The sequence below is a fragment of the Ursus arctos genome, unplaced genomic scaffold (assembly GCF_023065955.2).
Source record: "Ursus arctos isolate Adak ecotype North America unplaced genomic scaffold, UrsArc2.0 scaffold_2, whole genome shotgun sequence".
In the NCBI taxonomy this organism is placed as follows: domain Eukaryota; kingdom Metazoa; phylum Chordata; class Mammalia; order Carnivora; family Ursidae; genus Ursus; species Ursus arctos.
The window spans coordinates 100,225,237-100,251,009 of NW_026622874.1; the positions used below are offsets into that span (position 1 = coordinate 100,225,237).

Here is a 25,773-nt window from a genome sequence, read left to right on the forward strand (position 1 = left end):
GAGAGAGCACAAGCGGGGAGGAGAGGGAGAAGTAGACTCCCTGCTGAGCAGGGAGCCCAACGAGGGGCTCGATCCCAGGACCCTAGGATCATGATCTGAGCCAAAGGCAGTCGCTTTAAACGACTGAGCCACCCAGGTGCCCCTGTGACCAGTTTTTAAACCAGAATTGAGTCAAAGTTTCATAATGTGTTTATCTCTTTAGCTTCTTAATCTAGAACAATCCCCCACTTTTTTTTTTTTTTAATGTCATTGATTTCCTCCCCCCGCCTCAAGTATTTTTAACATAGGTTGAAAGATAAACAAGGAACACCCATATATCCACCACCTGGATTATTATCTGGCATTCTGCTGTAAGATCTTGTGCTTTTACTTCTTTTTGCTCTTTTTCCAAGTTACTTTAGACTTAACGTTTTTTTATAGAAGTGGTATTTTACAATCAGTTACAACCTTTTTTGTTTTTGCTACTGAATTATCCTAAGTTTGACCGATAGGAGCCTCTTAAGATGCATCTGTGTTATTTTGACATGACCCTGTGAGTCTGAGCATGTCTTGGCTTTCTAAAACACAGAGTTGCCTGGGCTTACTTTAATGTTTCTACCCTAAACGTGGAATGTGGTCATTTCTCCCAAGAAATCCAAGGTTTTGCCACTAGCATGTCATCACTAGTTTGGATGTGCATGTTTTCCTTGTGCATTTTGTAAATTTTAACTGTAAGCTCATTTCTTGGGGTTTTGACAGAAACGGTTCCTTCGGGGAGGATTCGCTTTCTTTCATCATGTGCCTAGGGGCAGTGTCGGTCTAACACTACTTTATACTTTAGATTGTTGTCTGCAAGGTTTTGGGTCATCGAGATAGTAAGAATTTAGTCTTGGATGAGGACTGGGTATAATCTTCACCAATTCTCAGAGGGCATTTTGTTTTCCTCTCCATCCACTTGTCGTCAGTATTAAGGCATGTTTCTCCTTGTGGTCTGTGAGCTTTGTCTGTGTGCCCTGTGAGGTAAGGGCTCGAGAAGATGATGATTATTATCATTATCATTATTTTCTTTTTGAATATATAAATGACTTGATGAGTGCACTCAGGAAAATCTTGCTTCTGTTTAACTTACTCCTCTGGGGTTTCACCTGCACTTAGGTTTGGACTCTGGGAACTCCTAATTTTAATTCGATGTACTTTGCAAGTTCTATTTTAATATTCAGAGTTTTTTAAACCTTTTTTATTGTGGACTATAACACACATACAGAAAAATGCACAAAATAAAGATAGCCTAACAATTTATTACGAATCAAACATCATATAACTACTACCTAGAAATCCTCAAAAAATAGAACATTGCCACCATCTTTGAACACTGTTTAAAGATTTTGTGAAGATTTCATGTTGTCTCTATTCTTTTGTGACTGGCTTCTTTCACTCAGCATTATGTTTCTGGGGTTTACGCATGCTCTGTATAACTGTAGTTCATTCATTTTCATTGCTATGTGGTATCCCATTTGTATCAAAGTACTGTAATTTTTCCCTCTACTTTAGTTAGAATTTGAGTTGTTTGCACTTTTTGGCTTTCACAAATAATGCACCTTTGAACCATACTTCCACATGCCTCCCGAGCCCCCAGTCTTGACCAAATATGGCCTTCTTTGCCATCCTGTTGGCTACTGCTATTTTTGTTGTTGTATGTTAAGATTTTATTTATTTACTTGAGAGAGAGAGGAGTGAAAGAGAGCATAGAGGGAGAGGGAGAAGCAGACTTCCCACTGAGCAGAGAGCCCAACACAGGGCTCAGTTCCAGGACTCTGGGATCATGACCTGGGCCGAAGGCAGATGATTCACTGAATGAGCCACCCAGGCGCTTCGGGCTACTGATATTTTCAAGCAGAAATTTTTCATTTCTGAATTTTTTATCTTGTTTCTCATCTTTGGGAAGATTGGTCTGCCATTACTAAAAATGAAAGTGCCTTTTTTTTCTAAGGTTTCAAAATATTTTTTGAATATATAAATGACTTTATATTAATATAAAATAATATATAAAATAATTACATTTTTAGCTAATAAATTTTTTAGAGCATTTTTAGATTCATAGCAAAATTGAATGGAAATAGCTAGTACATTTTTACAATAAAAAGTATCTCCTAGACTTCCCCTCAATTAAAAAACAACTAAATTTATTTTTATGTAACCTTTTAGTTCTTCTTGGAATACGAACACGATTTTTTCAGAGGGTAAATGCAATGCTGGATATCTTATTTATGAAATAAGCAAAAAATATTTTCCATTTTTTCTTTATGATGTTAATGATCACCTTTAATAACAGTTTTATTGAGTTTTCCTTTTTGTTAAATACTTTGTTCATAGTTTTCACCAATGTTCTAATTTGTCTCCATATGGCACTTTGCCTTTTCTTTCTGTATACTCGCTACATGCTGAAACCCTAAAAGTTAAAATTCAGGGTTGGACATTATAAACAGATTTATGGTCGTTGAAACATATTTCCAAATAGATTTCCAGTGGAGTTGTACCAGTTTATGTTGCTGTTGGAGATGTATATGAATTGCGTTAGCAATTTCTCAGTGATAACGCAGAGTGGTGGCGTTAACTAGGCATAAAGTAGTTTACTATTTTAGTTTATTTCTTTGATAATGGGCTGCATGGCTATTTTCATATATTTGTTTTAATTCTATTTCTCTCCTATGTGAATTGTTTGCACCTTTACTCACTGAATTCTTTTGTTGTTCATGTTTTCCTGATTATGAAACACAATACTTGTTTGTTCAGTTTGGAAAATATAAACGATTAAGTATAAACCTAGCACACATAGCTACGCATACTGTAGAATATACAGAAGAATGTAGAATACTGATTTGAATAGGAAATGCCAAGTTTAAGTATTTTTTAATAATTTATAGTAAATATTAAGTAGCCCTTTAGAAATTTAGTGTACTTTAATGTTTCCCTCTCATTTTACAAATGAACATATCATTTTTCAAGTATTTGCAAGATTAATTTCTGTGAAATATCAGTAAAATGTGATCAAATTGATAGATTCTGTGACAGTTTGTTCTCTTACCTCCTGAGTTTCATGCATACCCTTTTTTCTAGAGACTTTCTGATTCCATGCCTTTCACATCACTTAGATGCAAATATTCATTCTTAAACATATAAAAATTCTTGTGAAATCCAAAGAAAGGGGACTGTGCAGTAATTTTATTAAATCTTTTCAGACCTGTAGTCTTTTTTTTTTTAAGATTTTATTTATTTATTTGACAGAGAGAGAGAGAGCCAGCGAGAGAGGGAACACAAGCAGGGGGAGTGGGAGAGGAAGAAGCAGGCTCATAGCGGAGGAGCCTGATGTGGGACTCGATCCCATAACGCCGGGATCACGCCCTGAGCTGAAGGCAGACGCTTAACCGCTGTGCCACCCAGGCGCCCCCAGACCTGTAGTCTTCTGAGTTTCCTGACGTGACTTTTGTCCCTGGGCTCTTGGGACTGAGGTGTTCATTCCCACAGCTAAGCTAAATATTGTTAATGTAGACCCAGAAGGAGGCACAAAGCAAAGTTGAGCAAGCTGGCATTGTGTGTGGCTGACTCTCGGTTACTTTATGTGTGTCTTTAAATCACCTTCAGACATAACCAGCTGGTTATCTTAGCAGGAGGGATTTATTCACCAGAGAACCTCCTGTGATGGTAATCTCTTTGAGCTGATTACTAAGACTTTTCACTCACATGTGATGAATCTTAAATTGGATCAAGGCAACAACAACTATGTAAGGAATAAAAGCTTGGAACACCAGCCTGGCTCTTTTAGCAGGAGTGCTTTCTTGTGACCCTTCGGCTTGTCAGGTCAGATCAGGTATGAAATAATATACATAGGTGGGCAGACTTGAGTTCTGACAAGCCTCCCACTGCCTTTTCCCCCGGGCGGTAAATATTGATGTCTTCGGTTATAGTTCATTTCTATAGAAGAGAAACTTTGTATTTAATTACCTGAGCCACTGAATGTCATTTAACCTCCGGAAAGTTCTGTTGGTAAGGGTAAAGATATTAAAACAGAAATGACTTTGGGGCGCCTGGGTGGCACAGCGGTTAAGCGTCTGCCTTCGGCTCAGGGCGTGATCCCGGCGTTCCGGGATCGAGTCCCACATCAGGCTCTTCCGCTATGAGCCTGCTTCTTCCTCTCCCACTCCCCCTGCTTGTGTTCCCTCTCTCGCTGGCTGTCTCTATCTCTGTCGAATAATAAATAAAATCTTTAAAAAAAAAAAAAAATGACTTTGACAGTTCAAAGAGAGCCTCTGGGGGCGCCTGTTTGTCTCAGTCAGTAGAGAGCCTCTGACTCTTGATCTCAGGATCGTGAGTTTGAACCCCACGTCAGGTGTACAGATTACTTTAAAAGAAAGAAAAAGATTGCATCTTAAACAGATTTGATTGAGATTGAAACATAAATATGTAACAGAACGAGAGCCTTTGATTTCTGCCATGTGGAATTCCTTATCTTGCAGTGTTTCGGTATGTGATCTTCTTAATATTGAAAATATAAAATGAATTGGTCAGAGAAGAACCCCTAAAATATGGTTGGTTTTTTATTTTGCTTTGTTTGCTAGAAATTACACCTACTTTTCTACCTCTGTGTCATATACTGTAATTCTGTATCATATACTTTAGAAAATAAATAAAAGTAGAAAATTTTAAACGATGAGATTTTAAAAAATAGGAGTTGTAATACTTTCTTCCAGTACCCTAGCAGATCATCTTCCGTGGACCCCATGTGGATACCACTGGCTTCACTCATGGGTAGCCATTCTCTCAAAGAAGATTCTTTACTGAGTGACCTTTTTATCTTTCCCCGAGTTCCTGATGTCTGACAGTTTATTGGGTTGTGGTAGCCACACTTATCAGAACATTACAAACAGGCATGTTTGAAATGGAGGAGCTGCTCCATGTCTGGCTTGTACTTTGTCTGGACGTGCATGTAAACAGAGTTGTTTAGACCTTGAGGCCTTTCCCCATACATCCTGGATTCTTGATGGTGGCTAATTCTCAGGTCAGCCTGCAAAGATCTGTATAACCTGCAGAAGGGGTTGCAGAAGAAGCATGCGTCTCCCAGGTTCTGTTCCCAGACACTCTGCCCCATGGGTGAGAAGGGGAGTGCTTTTTCTGTCTTCTTCCTGCTAGACCTGTCCTACTATTAAAGGTTCCACTGTTGGCATTGGACAGGAGAGACCTGGGAAGAAGGAGGGTTTCAAGAATCATGGGATGGAGTCATCCTAAGAACCTGTAGGAGCAAGGAAAGGGAGAAAGGTGGAGAGGGGAATTCCCATGGCCCTTTGCGCCAAGAAGTTTTCCTGCTACTGCAGTGGCTAGTGCTGCACACCCCCCAGGCTGTTCTTATCTCTGTGGAATCATCCCAAGAGTTCAGTATGTTGCTGTATTTGGTTGCTACAGGGTGAAGAACCTTGCTGGTTAACATTTGTTAAATCCGGACATGATACATCAGTGTGTGTTATCTTACTCTATATTCTTACCTTTAAATGTATTTCATAATAGTGAAAGGGACAAGGCTGTGGGTTTGGCATGAAGAGAGTCCATTCTTAAGCAGACGTGATCTGTTCCTTTACCCTTGCAGCTGGGCAAACTGAATGTCACTGAAATTCCTCATGGGTATTTGTATTACCAGAGGGTTACAAAAAGTATTAATGAATTAACAGAAGGTCTTTTATATTTCATCTATTTACTTAGCAAACTTTTTTTGTGTTTTTTTATTTTATTTAAATTCAGTTAATTAACATATAATGTATTGTTGGTTTCAGAGGTAGAGGTCAGTGATTCATCAGTCTTATATAATACAGAGTGCTCTTCACATCACCTGCTCTCAATGTCGTCACCCAGTTACCCCCACACCCCCACCCCCTTTCCTCCAGCAACCCTCAGTTTGTTTCCTGTGATCAAGAGTCGCTTATGGTTTGTCTCCCTCTCTGATTTTCTCTTGTTTTATTTTTTCCTCTCTTCCCCTAATATCCTCTGTTTTGTTTCTTAAATTCCACATATGAGTGAGGTCATATGATAATTGTCTTTCTCTGATTGACTTATTTCACTGTGCCTAATACCCTTTAGTTCCATCCATGTAGTTGCAAATGGCAGGATTTCTTTTTTTGATGGCTGAGTAGTATTCCGGTGTGGGTGGGTGTGTGTGTGTGTACCGCATCTTCTTTATCCATTCATCTGTCTATGGACATCTGGGCTCTTTTCATAGTATGGCTGTTGTGGACATTGCTGCTATAAACATTGGGGTGTGGGTGCCCCTTCTTTTTCACTACATTTGTATCTTTGAGGTAAATACCCAGTAGTGCAGTTGCTGGGTTGTAGGGTAGCTCTATCTTCAACTTTTTAAGAAATCTCCATAGTGTTTTCCAGGATGAAGCAAACTGTTTTTAATTGCGACTGTGGATACATTTGCCACCCCTCGTTTGTTACAGTTTTTGACAAACAGTAGATAATCTCCATCTGAATTCTCCAATTCCGTATAGTTCAGCCAGTAAGAATTTCAGTGACTTCATGACATTGACACCTGACTCACAGAGAAGTGTGCATTCATTAGTATGTTTCTTGGTTTTAAAACTAGAAGCAAAAATAGAAATTAAGTATATCTGTCTTTTATTTATTTGTTTATTTGTTTCATTTTTCTGATCTACAAACATTTTAATAGGCCAATCATCACTTATGATGAGACACATTATTTTTTTAGACGTTGTATTTAAATCAGTGGCAGGTGTGGAATTTGGAAGCACTGTGAAAATAACATCATTTATTTTTGCAGACTTTGTAATTTTCTTCTGGAAAATCCAGACTATCCAAAGAGAGAAGACAGAGTCATTATCAACCCCAGTAGCAGCCTGCTTGCCAGCCAAGATGAGGCAAAGGCAAGTGTTGTGCTCTTTGTTTTGCAGTCTGCCTAGAAATGCTCTGCTTTTTTCATCTTTGTGGTAAGAAAGTGCTTCATTGGGACACATTTTTTAAAGACTAGCCAGGAAAATAGAATTTCAGAATGTACTTATGCCTTCCGTGGGTTTTCCCAACCTGAGCCACTTTGGATTCTGTATTTAACTTCTTTTGTTGTAATGCCATGGTCTCTTTCCCACAAAAAGTTAAACCCTCCATGTCTTTAGTCTTACAAAACAAGTTTTTAAAATGAAACAAGAATTGGCCAGGGTCCTTTGTATTGTTTTGGTTGTTTTGTTTTTTCAATATTTTATTATGAAAATTTTCAAACATACAGTAAAGTCAAAAGAATTTTGGGGCGCCTGGGTGGCTCAGTCGTTAAGTGTCTGCCTTTGGCTCAGGGCGTGATCCCAGAATCCTGGGATCGAGCCCCACATCAGACTCCCTGCTCCGCTGGGAGCACTGGGAGCCTGCTTCTTTCTCTCCCGCTCCCCCTGCTTGTGTTCCCTCTCTCGCTGGCTGTCTCTCTCTCTGTGTCAAATAAATAAATAAAATCTTAAAAAAAAAAAAATTTTTACACTGATCACCTATATATCTACCAGCAGTACTATTGAAAGTTAACATTTTATTATATCCACTTTGTCACATATCCATCCCTCTGTCCATCAGTGCATCTCTCTTATATTTCATTATGATGTATTTCAAAGTAAGTCACAAAAACAACACACTGTCCCATACATACATACTTTAGCATGCCTTTCATCACTTAGAGTTCAATATCTGTTTATAGTTTTTCTTTTGATGTAAGATTTATATACAACACCTACACCTCTATAGCCAAATCCTGTATTAAAAACAATTTGATTTTTTTTAATCTTTTTTTTTAAGATTTTATTTATTTGAGGGAGGAAGAAAGCAAGCACAAGTGGGTGGAGGGGCAGAGGGAGAAGCAGACTCCTGCTGAGCAGGGGACACCACCCTTCCCCACCCCACCCCACCCCACCCCACCCCACCCCCCGCCGACGCAGGGGCTTGATCCCAGAACCCTAGGACCATGACCTGAGCCAAAGGCAGATGTCTAACCAATTGAGCCACCCAAGTGCCCCTGATGTTTTTAAATCTTAATCATCACTTTTATTTGTAATCCTAACTAGCATTTAATGTGTCAAGTGGTGAAAGAAAGTAGATCAGAACTGCTTATGGCTGCTTAATCCTTCTACTCCCCACACGGTCTTTCGACCGTCTGTTTTACATATTCTGTAGCAAGAGAAATGCTAGTTTTTTCTAAACGTTTTGTGGACAGAAGTTGGCTGAAAGATGGGTTTCAAATCCACAGCTATACTTTTTTACTAGTTTTGACTGGCACAAGTAGTTTCCAGACTCCAGACAGCTTATTTAACATCTCTGAACCACCAGTTTCTTCATCTCTGTACAGGACTGGTAACCTCTGTAGAATAATCATGAATACAAGTGAGATGATTCTGTTTTGTAATAAGCAGTTCGTGAAGTGTGATACCCCCTCATGGGAAATGTACTATCTGGCCTCCTAATGTTGTGCCCCTTTCTCTCTCTGTCTGTCTCTCTCGTTTCAGTTGCCTAAAATAGACTTTTTTGACTACTCTAAATTGGTTCCTCTTGACCAGCGTTGCTTCATCCAAGCTGCTGACCTCCTGATGGCCGACTTCAAAATGCTCAGCAGTCAGGACATCAAGTGGGCCCTGCATGAACTCAAAGGACACTATGCAATCACCCGAAAGGTGCTCTACTTGCTCTTCCTGGTGGGGTCACACCTCTTGACTACTTCTTCCCGTGATAACAGAATAAAGAGTTCAGCTTGCGGAAATTGGGATGGTTTATGATGGCAAAGAGCTAAGGAGTTTGTCAGGGTGAAGATAAATAGACAAAGGTATTTGCTGATCAGGAGGAACTGAATGAAAAGAAATAATAGATTAGAAGCAGGGAAGTTCTGAGGGCGCCTAGCTGGTTCAGTCAGTAGAGCATGTGACTCTTGAACTCAGAGTTGTGAGTTCAAGCTCCACCTTGGGCATGGAGCCTACTTTAAAAAAAAAATGTTTCAAAAAAGCAGCAGGGAGGTTCTGGTTTGTCCATGAAGACATGGAGGGTAGTGAATATGATTGTGGAGGGCAAGATGACTAGGTGCGAAAGTTGTGTTCCAGCGTCCCTCCCTGCTTTCCTCTCCAGCTGGAGGCAGGTCTCCTAGTGAAGGTGGCCTCACCCTTAGTCTAGGCCCCTTCCCCCTTATGTGGCCAGGAAGATCCAGGCAGCTGTCAACAAACTCCTCTAATTGTAGGTTAATCTTAGGTAAAATACTCTGAGGAGAACACAGAGTTAGTGCTATTTCTGAATCTCATTCCTCATGCCAAATAGGGAATGCTGTGTTGTCACTGAAAAATGAATGAGCTTCCCCCCCCCCCCCAAAAAAAAAAAAAACAGTGACCGCAACTTCAGGCCCTCCTGGCATCTTCATTGCTCCAGGGCTTCCTGACACCTTTGTTGAGCTCCCAGGGAGCCCAGATGAAGCGGGAAAGGGCAGCAGCAGGAGCCAGTTCCTGTGGCCTGGGGGTGGGTTGGTCCTGTTAGCAATGTCCCTACCACTGTCCTGGGACCAGTAAAAGAAATTTGGCTAGCAGATGCTTCTCCCTGGTCGTCCCACAGCCCACTCATCATTTGGGTGGGAGGTTGTAGGGTTTTGTGGCTCACCTATTATTTATATCTTCCTTACCCCTTTCTTTGTCTTTCTGGTCTGTCATGTTTTTTTATGGTGTCTGCTGGTTTTGGTGAGTAGCTGGAAAATCTACAGCGTTTTGAAATGGGGTTGGGCTGGACCGTTTGAATGAAAGTGGGGTATTTATGGGGAAGTACTGTTTGGCAGAAGCTAAAACCTGTTGCATTCAGTTAGAACTTCTCCGTGCTATATGCAAATGGTGCCCAGGGGTTCTGCCCTGTGGACGGTGATGCTCTTGTGGACTGGGTGTGGGAAGCATACCCAGAGATGTTTTCTAATTATGGTCATAGCACATCTTCCCTGTGCCACTCCCCAGACATGATGATAGCTTAGTCTCCTGATATATATATATATGTGTGTGTGTGTGCGCGCGCTTGCGCTTGTTCATTCACTGGAGACAGTCACATTTGCCTGGATTTTTTTTCCTTTGTATTATAAACATCAAACACACATAAAATTAGAGATTGTACTATAACAAGTGCCTGCTTACCCATCACCCATCACCCAGTTTCAGTCACTGTCCGCTCCTGCCTAGTTTTGTTTCATCAACCACATGACCCACTTCCTCCCTCCCTGACTGTTTTGAAGCAAACTCCAAGAATTGTTTCATTTTCTTTAAATCCATTAACTATTTTAGGTTTACATTTAAAAGATAGATTCTTTTTTTGAAAAACAATCAAAATACCATTTTCACACCTTAAAAAGCAACATTATTAGATATCTACTCATTTTGTTCAAATTTCTCTGGATGTGTCATAAACCTTTGGTCATATTGGGGCACCTGGGTGGCACAGCGATTAAGCGTCTGCCTTCAGCTCAGGGCGTGATCCCGGCGTTCTGGGATCGAGCCCCACATCAGGCTCCTCCGCTATGAGCCTGCTTCTTCCTCTCCCACTCCCCCTGCTTGTGTTCCCTCTCTCACTGGCTGTCTCTCTCTGTCAAATAAATAAATAAAATCCTTAAAAAAAAACAAAAACAGAAACCTTTGGTCATATTGAGTTCCAAGTAAGATTCTTTCTTGCAGTTCGCTGATAGTTACTTACATCTCTTAATCTCTTAAGTTCTCTTTCCTCCTCCTCCCTTTACTTTTTTTTGCTGCTCATTTGTTTAAAAAAATTGGTTGTTTATCTTACAGGTTTGACAATCTAGCTTTTGCTGATTGTACCCTGTGGCATCATTAACTGGTTCTTTGGTGTGCTGTATTTCCTATAAATTGATAGTTACATGTAGAATCTTGATCAAACTCAGGTTTAAGTTTTGTCCCCACTTGAATTTTAGTTCCATTTCTCCCAGTTGGATCTCTGATTTTGAGCCTGTGTCTTGAACGTGCAGAGCTTCAGTTCTCTTGGTGAATAGTGCATGTTTTATGTGGCTGATAGGAGAATTAGGTGGGATACAGTGTAGAGCAAGCCCATCACAGTGCTGTGTGAATCAGGTGTCAGTAACAAGTTCCTTCCATTTGCTAAGGAACAGTTGTCAAGCCTCCGCATTTAGAAATTTCCCAGGAGCCTGCCTTACAGTATGACCTTAAGAGTCAGTCCTTAGAGTGATACAGCAAGAGCCTCCTGTGATACAACCTCCTTAGGTTCACAGTGCTGAATTCACGCTGGAGGGGCCTGCGACCCGAGGGCCTGCTCTGTTGTTCCCAGCCTTGGTATGGAGGCCCAGGGTGCAAGAAGACTCTGCCCCCAGTGTGTGTGTGGTTGAAGATATTTTAGCTCAACTCTTCATGGACGTATCCCATGGGTAGGTTTCTTGGAGGCCACAGTGCAGCTGCAGTCATGTTTCTTTTGGTTGTTAGCTCTGTTAGGGACAAAAGTGCTCTCAAAAATGAGTAACTTTTTAAACTGGAGGGAACAGATCATCCTTAAAATTCATGACAGAAGCTACTTGTTAAAATGAATGTTGATTTTTATCAAAGTAATTTATGGCCATAACTTTAAAAATCAATTAGTGCCAAAACACTTATTTGTAATTTTTTTTTAAAGATTTTATTTATTTATTTATTTGACAGAGAAGGCAGCAAGAGAGGGAATACAAGCGGGGAAGTGGAAGAGGGAAGGGGGAGAAGCAGGTTTCCTGTAGAGCAGGGAGGCCGATGCGGGGCTCGATCCCAGAACGCTGGGATCATGACCTGAGCCGAAGGCAAGCGCCTAACGACTGAGCCACCCAGGTGCCCCATGTGCTTATTTGTAATTTTTTAAACCACATGCTGAAGCTCCCTTCCTCACCCACTTTCTCTCTTTTCTGGACACAGCTCGACTCTTATCTGTTTTGGTTTTTTTCCTGGTACTTACCTCCACATTTATGAACACATGCTTATGCTTGATTAGTTTTAGAAATTACTTTAGTTTTCTCCTATGGTAGATGGGGCTCTAGATGTTACGCACCCATATACATTTACCTTTTCAATATACAGTTTTTGTTCAATCTGTTTTTAAAGTTTTTATCATTATGACTGGAAATGTTCACTGCTAGGGCAAGTAAGGTGTATGATAATGTCTCCTTTCTTGCATTTTCTTTTTTTCTTGGAGTTAAAATTGGTTGCCTCCATCTTTTCTTTGCTTTTTTGTTTTTGTTTCTTTGTTTTTTGATGCTGTGGCTGTTTTTTCGTGGCCGGCAACTCTAAAACACTGTTCTCATCACAGTTTGCCTGTTGTCAAACCTGTCCATCAGTCCTCAGTTCATTTTTTTCTCTTCCTCCTCCATGCCTGTGTATAGCTGTCCACTTGGGAGTTCCCTTTGCCTTTGGACAAAGCTTGATTCTCTGTGTTTTAGATCCTGACAACTTTCTCTGTCTTGGTTTACACACTCAAACTTGGCTAGTAGTTCCCCTGGGTTGAAAATTATTTCTCTGCCAAGTTTTTCCTCAATAATCCTGCCACAGATGTAACTGTCTCTTTCATTCAGACAGCATGTTGAGTGCCTACTGTGGGCCATGCACTGGGAAAATCACAGTGAACAGTGCAAGGCCCCTTCCCTTGTGGAGCTTAATACTAGTGGACAGTGTCCTCTACTTTAATCACCCCTTAACTTCTGTTCTCTGACATGTGCTCATTCTGAGGGTCTGCACTCCCCAGCCTCCCCAGATTTCTCCCTTGTGTACTTTAATCATCACCTCCATCTCCTTACAGGTGACAACGTCTGCATTTTTGGAACTGACACCTCCACCAGGCTCCACAGAGGAGTCTGTGACCACTCCTCAGCTTTTGTTTCATCAGATACGCATTGTAGTATTTCTAGGTCATCCCTTAAAGGAGTTTTGGCCATCGTCAAGATATCCTAGCAGACTGTATCCTTGGTTCTCAGAACCAGTACCTTGAGTGGGGATTGATTTGGGAATGTGAGCAAGCTGGAGGGAGAAATGCCAGATAAGTGTAAAAGGAAAAATTATCTTCAGTATCTGTTGTTCCTGTGTTCCTCCTGGTAGGTTTTTTTGAGTACTTTGTGATAGTTTTCAGACAGACCCTGAAGACAATGGCATCTGTAGAACACAAATTAGCTTCCTTCCAAAGAGCCTTCAGTCCCTCTGAGAAGATTAAAACGGTGTGACGAGTGTTACAAAAGAGCAAATAAAGGTACATGAGAGCACTAGGAAAGAAAGGAGGGTGTCATTTGAACAGGATCTTAAGGGAAAGATGTTTTCGCTAGAGAAATCTTACGTGCAGAGGCAAAAAAGAGTAACCATGTTGCCTTTGGGTAGGTGTGAATTATAACTAGCAGTTCTCGAAAGAGAAGAACTCTGATTTATAATTGTATTTGATCTATTTAACTAGATCTTTAGTTAAGATAAGGAATGGTTGTCGTAACCCCTGAAGTAAGATTTTGGAGGCTCCTTTAAGTTGTCGGCAACATTTGTTTTAAGATAAAATTTTCCTGACAAAGGGCCAGTATGGATTTTTTTCCTTCTAACTAGAAATAGTATTTAAATGGGACCAAGGTAATGACCTCATTTCGTCTCCAGACAGGAGGGGAATGTGGTTGAAGACCCAGTGGGCTACCAGTTACAAGCTCTGAGTTCACATTCCTATTTCTTTAGTTGCTGATAAATGACATTTACCCTTTTAATCACCTCATTTATAAAATTCTGGTTATCATAACTTGTCCTGCCTTTTTTCCTGGGTTTTTGCAAATAGACCTGGTTCAAGGATGAAGTGTTCACCTCTAGGTAAAACTTGGTAGAAATTAGTGGTCTTGCCGCAGAGTACAAACATATGACTTTAAGATTGGGACCTAAGGGTTTGTGGGGAACACTTCGGATAGTCCGCACTCCAGAAAGAAGAAACAAAGCAAGGGAGGATGTTGATCAGGGAGATGAAGAGGTAGTAGGGTGACTTCTGTTGGCCGCCTCTTGGTGGGTTTCCCTGAACCGCTCTGTGAGGACAGGGTGATGTCAAAGAGAGGAAGGAGCCTTAGTTCTGCGACTGGCCTGAATTCGTATCCTAGCTTTAATTAATTTGACTGGGGGCAGGGTTCTTGTCTATAAGTCTTGCTTCCCTCTGCTGTGAAAGAACCCCTCCCTAAGAGGGTTGCTGTGAGAATCACATGACCTGAGGGATTGCCAGACCCACACAGAGTGCTTCACTCACAGAGGTATATAAACACATGGTGATTCCCTTCCTGTTCCCAAACTTGAGAGCTTTGGAAAAGAGGGGATAGAAGGTAGATGAAGATGGAAGGATGAGCTGTCCCTCTTCTCTAGCTAAAATACTTATTTTCTCTTGCTTTCATTTTACCAGAGGGACACACAGCTGTTTTCCTAAGATAAACATTCAGAGTGTGACTTACTAGCAACATTCCTGTGACACATAGATACCCCTGTAACGTTTTATTACTCACCATGAGTATGAAATGCAAACCATGCAGGTTGCCAGGGATACAGCCTGGGCTTTGGTCACCTTCTCTGTCCTCCAGAAGCCCATCGTCCACTGGAGGGGATGACATGAAACAGAGTCAAATAAGTGTATCATTACTGTTATCAGCCTTTCAAACAAAAAATGTAAGGTACTTGGAAAGAATGTAGCAGGAGGACCTAGGGTGGACCAAAAGGCTCCAGGAGGGCCTCCCTGAGCAAGAGACATTTAACCATAAACCTGAGTGTTCTATAAGTAGGAGTTCAGTAGGGGAAGTTTGAGGGGTGTCCTTTCCTGGGATGAAGAATACTGTAGAGGAGCTAATTCGGAGGGAAAGGATCATGAATTCAGCCTGGGAAGCATTGAGTTGCCAGCCTGTTCAGTGAAGCTTGTGAAACATCCAAGTACAAAGAATTCATTTGGGTGCTTGAATGGCCAAAAGAGGTGGGATCGTGAGGGTCATCAGCAGATGCAGGGTGACCTCGCCAGCCTGGATGAGGTAGGCACAGAGAGAGAGCCGAGACTGCCTGGAGGCCTCCCAGCATGTAAAGACCAAGTGGTGAAAGGGTGGCAAGGAGGAGTGGGCAGAGAGGAGGCAGGACGCCAGGAGCGGGGAGCAGTCAGTGTTATGAGTAGTGCCTAGAGACCAGGTGAGATGAGGACTGAGACCTAGGGGCTGGAGTTTGCCTCCTGTTCCCAAGTAGATAAGCTAGTGGCTTCAGTGGCCGATTGGAGGGAGTTGGGAAATGCACATAAGGGGTGATGAACAAACATGGACAGATGGCCCCTTTGACCAGTTTGGGCTGGGGTGTGGTGGCTGGTACCTGAACGGGGAAGGAGGCTAGGGGAGGAGTGGTTTTTTTTTTTTTTTTTTTAAGATGGCAAAGATGAGCACATTGAAATGTTAATTGGAAAGATTTAAAAAAGAGAGAAGCTGAGGGTACAGAAGAAAAGGGATTATCACTGGCATAAGACTTTTGCCCTCCAATGTGCTGTACAAAAAGGGGACGCAGTGAAGCCACAAGGAATATGGGAGTATTGGTGGAAAGCGGATGGGGGAGTGTTGGCCAGAGGTATGCCATTTAGAGTCTGCCTGTAGAGTCTGACTCGCCAGCCATCTCTTCGGTGACCTACCCTCTACGTAGCCAAGGAGGGCTTGCACACTTGCTGTTTTCTTATGTTGCCCTTTGTCAGTAAGCGTTTGGTTCTGCCCTCGTAGCAGTTTATGAAAGTCAGAAATAGAAAATAACAAAACACTCCCTGTTCGTTTTGCTGCAGCCTATTTCTGGTAAGCTATGCAGGGGACCTAGCTGAAACTGTGAGTCAGAATGAGATTTGGGGTTGCCGGGGTTTCCTGTGTTCTTGTGTCGCGTTTACAACAGTCACTTTTCTGTTTCTCAATTTTTAGGCCTTTTCTGATGCCATTAAAAAATGGCAGGAGCTATCGCCAGAAACCAGTGGAAAAAGAAAAAAGAGAAAAGAAATGAATCAGTATTCTTACATAGATTTCAAGTTTGAACAAGGTAATGGCCAGCCTTGAGTTTTGCTGACAGTGTGTGAAGCGGCTGTGCGGAGCCCTCTCCTTCCCACACAGCCTGTAAAGGCCGCTGTGGCAGGCCACCCTGCCAGACCAGCCCAAGGACTGACTGCATGGCCTGCTTTGGGGACACATCTGTATGTTTAGGAAGTGGCTGTGGTTGCCACCCTCCTCCTTTCTGCCTAGGGTACACCATGACCAGAACACTGTGTGCAGTGGCAAAGAACTCACGTGGGAAAGTGTTTGGGGACACACTCAAGCTGAGGGGTGGGGGGTTGGTCTTGAAGGTTTGACAAGAATTAGCTTTATCTCTGGTAAAATTACCTAGACCAGAGATTAATTGCTCACTGCAGAGGTGTCCCTCGTGCACCTGAGAGAGTGGCTTCTGCACAGGAAAAGCCAGCAGCTCCTGAACAGCCGCTCATGTGCTGAACGGTCTGTTACTGATGACATAACTGCTGAGAGCCCTTCCAGAGACACCCCCGGGGTAAACATGTTGAATTTTACATCAAATCTGATCTGAGTTGCTTATGTCCGAGAAGAGAGCCCACTGTAACTTTTTCTGTACATTATGTCATAAATAGGAATATTTTCCTTTTGCTTTCTCTTACTTGTCTTTCTTTTAAATCTGTAGTTATATAACTTGATTTCAGGTTTGACTAAATGGAAAATCTGTGAGGTAACCATAGATTTGGAAAGTTTTTGGGGTTCTCAGCTCCTCAGGATCTAAAAGGAAACCCCTAGGCTCTGACTCCTGAGGTCCCCGAGCTAGTCTGTGGTGCAGTGCTCTCCTGCCCTGACGTTCTCACAGGTCTGCCAAAGAATGAGAAAGTGGGGGCAGTGTGTAGGTGGTTCTTCATTCAGCTAAATTTATCCAGTTTAGACTTGGCATCCCAAATACAGTCATTCCATATTTGTTTCTGTCAGTGGTCAAGAGAAAAGAAAGTATCACTTTGCAAGATGGTCCACTCCTTTGTTGGTCAACTCTGTCTTTTAGAAATTTCTTTCGAAATGGACCTTCCTGAAATTTCTTGCCATGGGTGTAGTTCTTGTCTCTCAAAAGACTTGGAATCTGTTGCTGCTTTGTCTTTCTGACTGCCCTTCTCGTGTGCCTCCTCTAGGTTGTCAGAATCTTTGAAAGTCCGGATGAGCAGAGTACTCCAGATGAGTCTGCTGTGTAGAGACAACACACAGCATTAATATTTACGGCTAACAGACACACTTAACCTTCCTTGACAGCAATTTACAAGTATAAAATAGTCTAAGAGTCCTCCATCTGTTCCAGGAATCTAATTTTTCACCTTTTTGTCCATTTTTCTACCCAAGCACCATTATTTGGGTTATACGTTGCTCAGCTCAAACAAGGAGTCGGGATTCTCCCTTCACTGTCCTTTTTATGATTTTATGAGCTGACCAGTAGACAGTCTTCTCATGAAGAGTCTGGGTAGAATCTGGATGTAGACTAAGCATCAGTAAAAAATACAACATACCATCTCACAAGGCTGACCAAGAAAAAAGAAGATACAAATTACCAGTATCAGGAAGGAGTTTTCACCTTTTATAGGGGATCTCATCCCTCCAAACAGCCAACGCAGAATACCATGAACAACTTTACACACACAAATCTGACAACTTAAATGGACCAATTCCTCAAAAAACACAAAATACCAAGACTTACACATGTTTAAATAATTTAGATAGCCCTGTAGCTCTCAAGGAAATTGAATTCATTATTTTAAGTCTCCAAAAAAAAAAACATTTCCAGCCTCATTTGGTTTCACTGGAAAATTCTTCTAAAAAAGTTTGAAAGAATTAACACTAATTCTACATAGTAGCTTCTAGAAAATAAAAGAGTAGGAAGCACTGTCCAATTCATTTTATGAAGTCAGTATTAACCCAGATAACAAAAGCAAAGACAGCACAAAAAACTACAGACCCAATATCCCTCATGAATAGACATGCAGAAATCGTTAACAAAATATCAGCGAGTAGAAGTTAGCAATATATTAAAAAAAATATGTGCCGTGGGCAAGTCAGGTGTATTCCAGTGGTGCAAGGCTGGTTTAATATTTTGAGGAACAGTCAGTATAATCCACCGTATTAACAGGTTAAAGAAGGAGAATTACATGACCATATTAATTGATGCAGAAAAGGCGTTTAACAATATCTAACACCTATTCATGATTAAAACTCAGAAAATTACGAGCTTGAGAGGAGCTACTTCAACTTGATAACATCTACAAGAAAACTCTAAAGCTAATATTGTATTTAGTGGTGAATTCTTTCCCCCTAAATCAGAAATGGGGGAAGGATGTCTTCTGTTTACTGCTGTTCAGCATGAATTGGAAGTTATAGCTAATGAGGAAACTCCAAGGAATCTACTGAAAATACATCTTCTAGAATCATTAAATAAGTTCAGTATCATTGCAAGGTATAAGGTCAACCTACAAAAACTGATCATATGTCTACATATTGGCAATGAGTATGTGGAAATAAAGTACGGTACTATTTATAATTACTTCCCCTCCTATTAAATACTTGGTTTATATGTAACAAAACATGTATAAGACTTGTGATAAAAACTAGGAAACACTGAAGAAAGAGACCAAAGGTAGAAGTCAGTGGAGACCTGTTTTGTGATTATGGGTGGGAAGACTCAACATCGTAAGGATGTAAATCCTCCCCAAATTGATATACAGACCTACCATAACTCCTATGAAAATCCCAGCAAAACTTTTGGGTAGCTACAGGCAAATTTATCCTAGAATTTATATGGAAAGGCAAGGTACTAGAATAGCCAAAATAATTTTTGAAGAGAATGAACTGGGAGAAGTATCAGTAGAACCAGTAGGGTAAATATTAATAAAGCCAAAAGGTTTTATGAAGAAGAGACTTTAGAGAGTGAATAAAAGATCTGCATGGAATAGACAGTTTGCTAGAAAATACAAATGACCAAATCCACAGAAAGAAAAAAGCTGAACAGGCCAATTACATGTTCTGATATTTATCATTCTGTTCTCTTTTATTCTGAATGTTACTTATTGTAGATTTAGATACTACTCTTTCAGCTTTTCTATATGAAGATTTTCAAAGTAAAAAGTTTAAAAAACGTTCATCAGACACACATGCACCTACCAGAATGGCTACAATTACAAGCTGACTGTATAGGTGATGAGGACATGGTATCACACACTGCCAGTGGAGGGAGCGTGTTTGGCACAACTGCTTTGGAAAACTGGTACTGTTTTCTTAAGCTTCAAATATGCATATCTGTGATCTAGCACTTCCACTCCTTCGTGTATGCTCTGCTGAATTACAGACACGTTCAGCAACCCTGTTCATAGTAACCCAAAACTATAAACCCAGCTGTCCTCAGTAGAATGAATAATAAAGTGTGGTATATTCACACAGTGCAGTACTGCCAGGATAGGAGGGACCTTCCATTTGGAGCATAACAAGGAAAAAGAAAACATGAAAGTCAAAATATGTGCACAATAAGTTAGGGAGTGATAAGGAGCCGAATTTTCCCAAATGCAGACTCCGTTATTGGAGTCAGAAATGTACTGTTGGGGGGTGTGTGGGGGACTGGGCCACAGGAGCCTGGAATGGATGCCCTGGATTCCTCAGAACAGTTGTCTCCATGACTTTGCATTGTCACATGTCTTCTAGGCGACATAAAAATAGAAAAGAGGATGTTCTTTCTGGAAAATAAGCGGCGACATTGTAGGTCATACGACCGGCGTGCCCTTCTCCCGGCTGTGCAGCAAGAGCAGGAGTTCTATGAGCAGAAAATCAAAGAAATGGCAGAGGTAGGAGGATGGGTTTGGGGTGTGTTTCTGGCATTCTGGTTTGCTCTTAGGGCTTAATATAAAACTATCTTTTAAGATTTACATTTTCTTTGAAGCAGTTGGTTTGAATAAACTAATAAACTATAAAGCCTTTAAAAAAACAAAACTGGGTTTTGTAAGGATATTGACCAAAGTTCACCGTTCCATAAATCAGATTTATGTTAGAAACTTTTAATTGGAGTTTAGTGAACATATCTATTTCACCTCGCTCAGCCTCTCATAACAGAACTGGAGAAAGATCCGCTCTTCAGTTAAATAAACTGTCAAATGTGCAAGACAGCCTCAGTGTATATGTACTGGTGGGTCACTACATATGTTCTAGACCAGTAGCTTTCACATTTGACCCATGAACCTCTGGGCTCCCCGAGACTGAGATCAGATCTCTTACCCTGATGAGACGTTATTTGCCTGTTTCATTTTGTTGAATTTGTCCCGACTCAACAGCAGCAGTGGTGCCTCACTATAAATGAGGTCGGTGGCCGCAGGCTGTACTAGTAATCTCTCTCTTCACCACCACGCACTCACATTTTAAAAAGAAGTCTGTGTTATCTAAAAATGGCCTTTGATGAGGGGCGCCTGGGTGGCACAGCGGTTGGGCTTCTGCCTTCGGCTCAGGGCGTGATCCCGACGTTGTGGGATTGAGCCCCACGTCGGGCTCCTCCACTGGGAGCCTGCTTCTTCCTCTCCCACTCCCCCTGCTTGTGTTCCCTCTCTCGCTGGCAGTCTCTATCTCTGCCAAATAAATAAAATCTTTTTTAATAAATAAATAAATAAATAAATAAATAAATAAAAATGCCTTTGATGAGAGGTGCCTGGGCAGCTCAGTTGGTTAAGCGTCTGACTCCTGATTTCAGGTCAGGTCATGATCTCAGGGTCTCGAGATTGGGCCCCACATCCAGCTCTGCACTGGGCGTGGAGCCTGCTTGAATCTCTTTCCTCTTCCCCTCCCCCCAATGCATGTGCGCACATGGTATCTCTCAAAAAATAATAAAAAATAAATAATGCCTTCGGTGAAACAGTAAAATTTATTCATTTTATCAAATTTTGACCCTTGAACACGTTACCTTTTCACTGCTCTGTGTGACAAAATGGGAAGTCCGCACAAAGTGTTTCTGCTGCATCCTGACTGTGATGGTGTCCTGAGAAGCCCCTGTGCCTTTGAGTTGCAAGCTTCCAAATGAGGTACCTTCCCCCCACCAAAGAACACTATTTCTACTTGAAAAAATGCTGACAGATAAATTGATTGTCCAGGAGTAGGCATTGGGCAGATGTAATCTCAAAAATGAAGTGATTATTTATGGCCAGTGATAAAATTCTAGACTCAAGCAGAAATTAGAACTTTTGATCCATCTGTCACAGTTACTTCTCATCTGTTACATTATAGTCTCTCGGTGTAGCTTGCACTTCAATGGATTTGGAACACGTGTGATTTTAGCCTGTAAAACACTGATTTGTGAGTTATGTCGGTCTTCCAGATGTTGGCACATTCCATGCACAGTATCAGAACATCGCAGTCATTAATTTCTCATCGGAAAAGTGTTAAAATTTGTGTTGGCAGGATGGTTCTTTGTAGTCATTATCCTCATCCATATTGTTCCATGTCTGGCCAGTGGTGTCCCCTTCGGGTCATTGCCTCTGTCCTGGCCTCAGTCGTTCTTGACCGCACCCCTCCTTTCTGGCACGCAGGGTGACCCAGGTTCAGTCTCTGCTTTTCCTGACCTGAACCTGGAATCACCAACCTCTCCAGTGCGCCTTATTTTCCTTTAGTGGGAATTCATACTGAGACTGCTGTTTCAAATTTGGTTTACGGGGGTTTTTTACTTCTTTCATTTTATATTTGTACTTCCTTTTATGCTAAAAATCTTGATTCTTCATAATATTAATATAATGACTTATTTTCTTTATCCTTTGTTATATACTTAATATTTCCAAAACAGCAGTCCACATTATTACCAATAAGGCTACTGAATACAGTCTAAGATTTATTTATAATTTTCTTATCAGATTATATCAGATTAGGAATATGAAATCAAAATATTATAAAGTCATTTGGAATAAGTCTATGTGGTTATGCCATTAAGCTGATAAACCAATGAAGTTTTGATACTATAAATGATAAACAAGTTTTCAAGTTTTAAGGTATTGGTTTTTTTGTTTTAAGATTTATTTATCTGAGGGAGAGAGTACGCAAGCAGGGGGAGGGGCCAAGGGAGAGGGAGAGAGAATCTCAAACAGACTCCCTGCTGAGCCTGACCTGGGCTCAGTCCCAAGACCCTGAGATCCTCGTGGCCTGAGCCGAAATCAAGAGTTGTACGCTTAACCAACTGAGGCACCCAGGCACCCCAGGAATTGGTTTTTTGTTTTTGTCTAATTTTGTTAATTATGTAAAATATTTTTGGTTCTGAAGTCAAAACTATAAAACAAGGAACAGAAAGATCTCCTCTCTGTCCTATCCCTTGCTCCCATGTCCCTTAACTCTCTCTGTACATAACCATTGTTTTTTTGTTTTGTTTGGGTTTTGCTTTTTGTTTTTTTAATATTTTTTTTATTTGAGAGAGAACACAAATGGTGGGGAGGGACAGAGGGAGAGGGAGTAGCAGACTCCCCACTGAGCAGAGAGCCCAACACAGGGCTCGATCCCAGGGCTCGGGAATCATGACCTGAGCTGAGTGTGTACACTTAACTGACTGAGCCACCCAGGCACCCCTTGGTTTTTGGTTTTTAGTTTTTTTTTTTTAAGTTTATTTAAGTAATCTCTACCCAATGTAGGGCTCAGATTCACAACCCCAAGATCAAGAACCACATGCTCTTCCGACAGCCAGCCAGGTGCCCTTCTAAATATAACCGTTGTCAATAGTTTGGGTTGTCTTTCCTTACTTTTTGTAAAAGTGAATATAGGGAAGTGGGGGGTGTTGGGGTTTTTTTGGCTTTGCCTATTTTTCTTACCTGAAAGGTAGCACACTTTTCTGCTCTTTGCTTTTATTTATTTTTTTTTAAAGATTTTATTTTATTTATTTATTCGACAGAGATAGAGACAGCCAGCGAGAGAGGGAACACAAGCAGGGGGAGTGGGAGAGGAAGAAGCAGGCTCATAGCGGAGGAGCCTGATGTGGGGCTGGATCCCATAACGCCGGGATCACACCCTGAGCCGAAGGCAGACGCTTAACGGCTGTGCCACCCAGGCACCCCTGCTCTTTGCTTTTAAACTTAGCAATTCATCCTGATGGTCACTCTTAAACAAACCAGAGGTTTTTCTTTCCTTTTTAAAACTGCCTAGTGTGCCATTGTCTGCAGTAGCACTGTTGATTCGGTTATTCTCCTTGATTACATCCGAGGTTGTTTCCATTGTTTTTTGCTATTATAAATAGTGCCATGGTAAATAACCTTGAGCATACCATATTTCCTATTTCTGCCCCGGAGTATCTTTGGGATACATTCCTAGAAGTGCAATGGATGAATCAAAGTACCTAAATACTTAGGTAACGTGTTATATACTGCCAAGTTTTGTCCATAGTGGTTGTGTTGGTTTGCATTCTCAGCAGCAGTGTGCAGGAGTGCCTGCCTGTGTCACTCTAGCCTCACCAACAAAAGATGTTCTCAAACTTGGTTTTTACCCATTCGATTGATTGTTTGCTTATGCTGTTCTTTGCTATTCAGAAGTGCTTTTATGTACTCTCTTTCCCCTTATTCCTTCTACATTTTGAGTCCAATTCAAGAAAGCTTCCCCCATATTTTCTAGTATTTGTTTGGTTTCCTTTTTTATATTTAGCTTTCTGATGCATTTTACATTTACTCTGAGGTACCTTTTTAAGGTTAGTACTAAACTGTGTAACTGAAGAGATGATTATTCGTAGTAGAGTTCTTTTATGTTTATGGAAATAAATGTTAAATGTCTGTGGCATCTTTACTAAAGTTGTATCTGCATGTATTGTTTTTGTTCCTCAGCATGAAGACTTTTTGCTTGCCCTGCAGATGAATGAAGAACAGTATCAGAAGGTAGTTTGAAATCTCACTAATTGATTTATTTTGGATATTTATATGACCTGTTTCCCTTATCACTTCCTGGTGGCAAATTGGTTCCCATATAACCTCCTGTTGATCTGCTGGATTTATGGTTCAGCCAAGTTACAATTGGATGCTTGAATCATGATAGGCAGTCCTAACCCCGGACTAGATCAGAATTGAAGCACAGATAACGACAGAGTTGTTTCTCTTAAAAAAAAACATTTCCTGGAATCCATTGAATAGATTTATAGAGGAAAATTTAGAATTTGGGGGTCAAAAAGTTAGAAGAAAGAGATACATCTAACCTCAGGACCAGGTGGCTTTTGTCTGCTATCTGCTGTCCTCCCCTCATGGCCTTTTCTAGCACGGTGGGAATGGACTGGGGGCTGGGTCTGTCTCTGCCCGTGAGAAGAGCGGGTTTCGTGGTGCTCACAGTACTGGAGGTTGCTGCTCTAGCCGGCTTCATGGTCCCTTAAGATACAGTGTGGACGGAGACACAACCCCCTCACACTCCTGCCTTCTAACAAGAAGAGCCAAATCCAACCTCAGAAGCTTTTCGGGATAACATCCCTCATGTCACTTGTCCCTGACTCTCATAGTCATATTAGCATCTGATTATAGATGTTCTACTTCTGCTGATAACATGGAACTCATGAGATGATCGCTTTATACAAAGGATGACTCCAAAGAATAAAAACCCTTGAAAATTCTCACTTATCTTTAGTTATATATTAATATTTATACTAGCACCTCAAACTGGATGTACAGAGCAGAAGACAGCTCATTGTTGTCTTACGGCTTCTAGAGGTAGCTTTTGACCTCAGCATGTGTTTGGGCATGGGGGACTGTGAAACCCAGCCGCCCCTCTGGTGCACTGTACGGCGTCTCATGCATCTCTGACGGCCCACAGGACGGCCAGCTGATTGAGTGCCGCTGCTGCTATGGGGAGTTTCCATTCGAGGAGCTTACACAATGTGCAGATGCTCACTTGTTCTGCAAAGAATGTCTCATCAGATATGCCCAAGAGGCGGTCTTTGGATCTGGAAAGGTAAGAATCATGTAATACGTACACACACAGGAAATGTTCACAGAGTATGAGACCCCATTTATAAACAAGTGTAAATGCCTCATGAAATTGCCCTTTCTGGGGTGAGGTGAAACTTTTAGGACATGCTGCTATGTGTGTGATTCCTGGACAGCCACTGGCTGGTGTGATTGTGTTGGTTGTAAGCAGAGCAGATTTCTTGTCGGGGAATGGTGCCGTTCCTCTGTGCCCCCTGCCTACTCCAGGAGCACCGACTTCTTCACTTATTGATCCTTTTTGTAATAAAAACGAAGAGATCCTTGCAGCTGTTTGAATGATACTGCGCTCTTGGAGTTTTTTAAACAAAATTTTTAAAGATTTTATAGTTGTATTAAAATGAGTAACTATTGGGATGCCTGGCTGGTTCAGTTAGAAGAGCATGTGACTCTTTGATTTGGGGGTCATGAGTTCGAGCCCCACGTTGGGTGTAGAGGTTACTTAAAAATAAATAAGCAAACTTAAAAAAAAGACAAAGAGCTAGAAGCCTTTAAAAAAAATGAATAACTGCCCGAGGTCATATTTCTCTGTCCAAAGTTAGTGTCTGTTGATACAAGCATAACATAGTATGAAAAGGAGTTTTGTTTTGTTTTGTTTTGTCTTAAGGAGCACTTAAAAACCAGAATTACTTTTTGTAAATGCCTGACCAATAATCAAATCATTCAGCATCAGTTATTCTAAAATCAGATGCAGTTTAGTCAAGAACGCAGTAACCGTTATGAGCAGAATGGTATGGTTGGCAGAATAATGGTCCCCCAGAGAGGTCCCCGTCC

General features: G+C 41.2%; 1 protein-coding gene across 13 annotated transcripts in view; it reads left to right on the top strand.

Annotated features, from left to right (window-relative positions):
• RNF216 (ring finger protein 216) overlaps positions 1 to 25,773 on the top strand; it is a 157,290-nt gene that overhangs the window by 46,904 nt on the left and 84,613 nt on the right. For all 13 annotated transcript variants that reach the window (XM_044390159.3, XM_048224787.2, XM_048224788.2 and 10 more), the window contains 6 exons: positions 6,809 to 6,911; positions 8,523 to 8,687; positions 15,938 to 16,052; positions 19,736 to 19,875; positions 23,860 to 23,910; positions 24,830 to 24,967. In XM_044390159.3, coding sequence (XP_044246094.1) covers positions 6,809 to 6,911; positions 8,523 to 8,687; positions 15,938 to 16,052; positions 19,736 to 19,875; positions 23,860 to 23,910; positions 24,830 to 24,967 — 712 coding nt within the window. The remainder of the gene's footprint in view (positions 1 to 6,808; positions 6,912 to 8,522; positions 8,688 to 15,937; positions 16,053 to 19,735; positions 19,876 to 23,859; positions 23,911 to 24,829; positions 24,968 to 25,773) is intronic.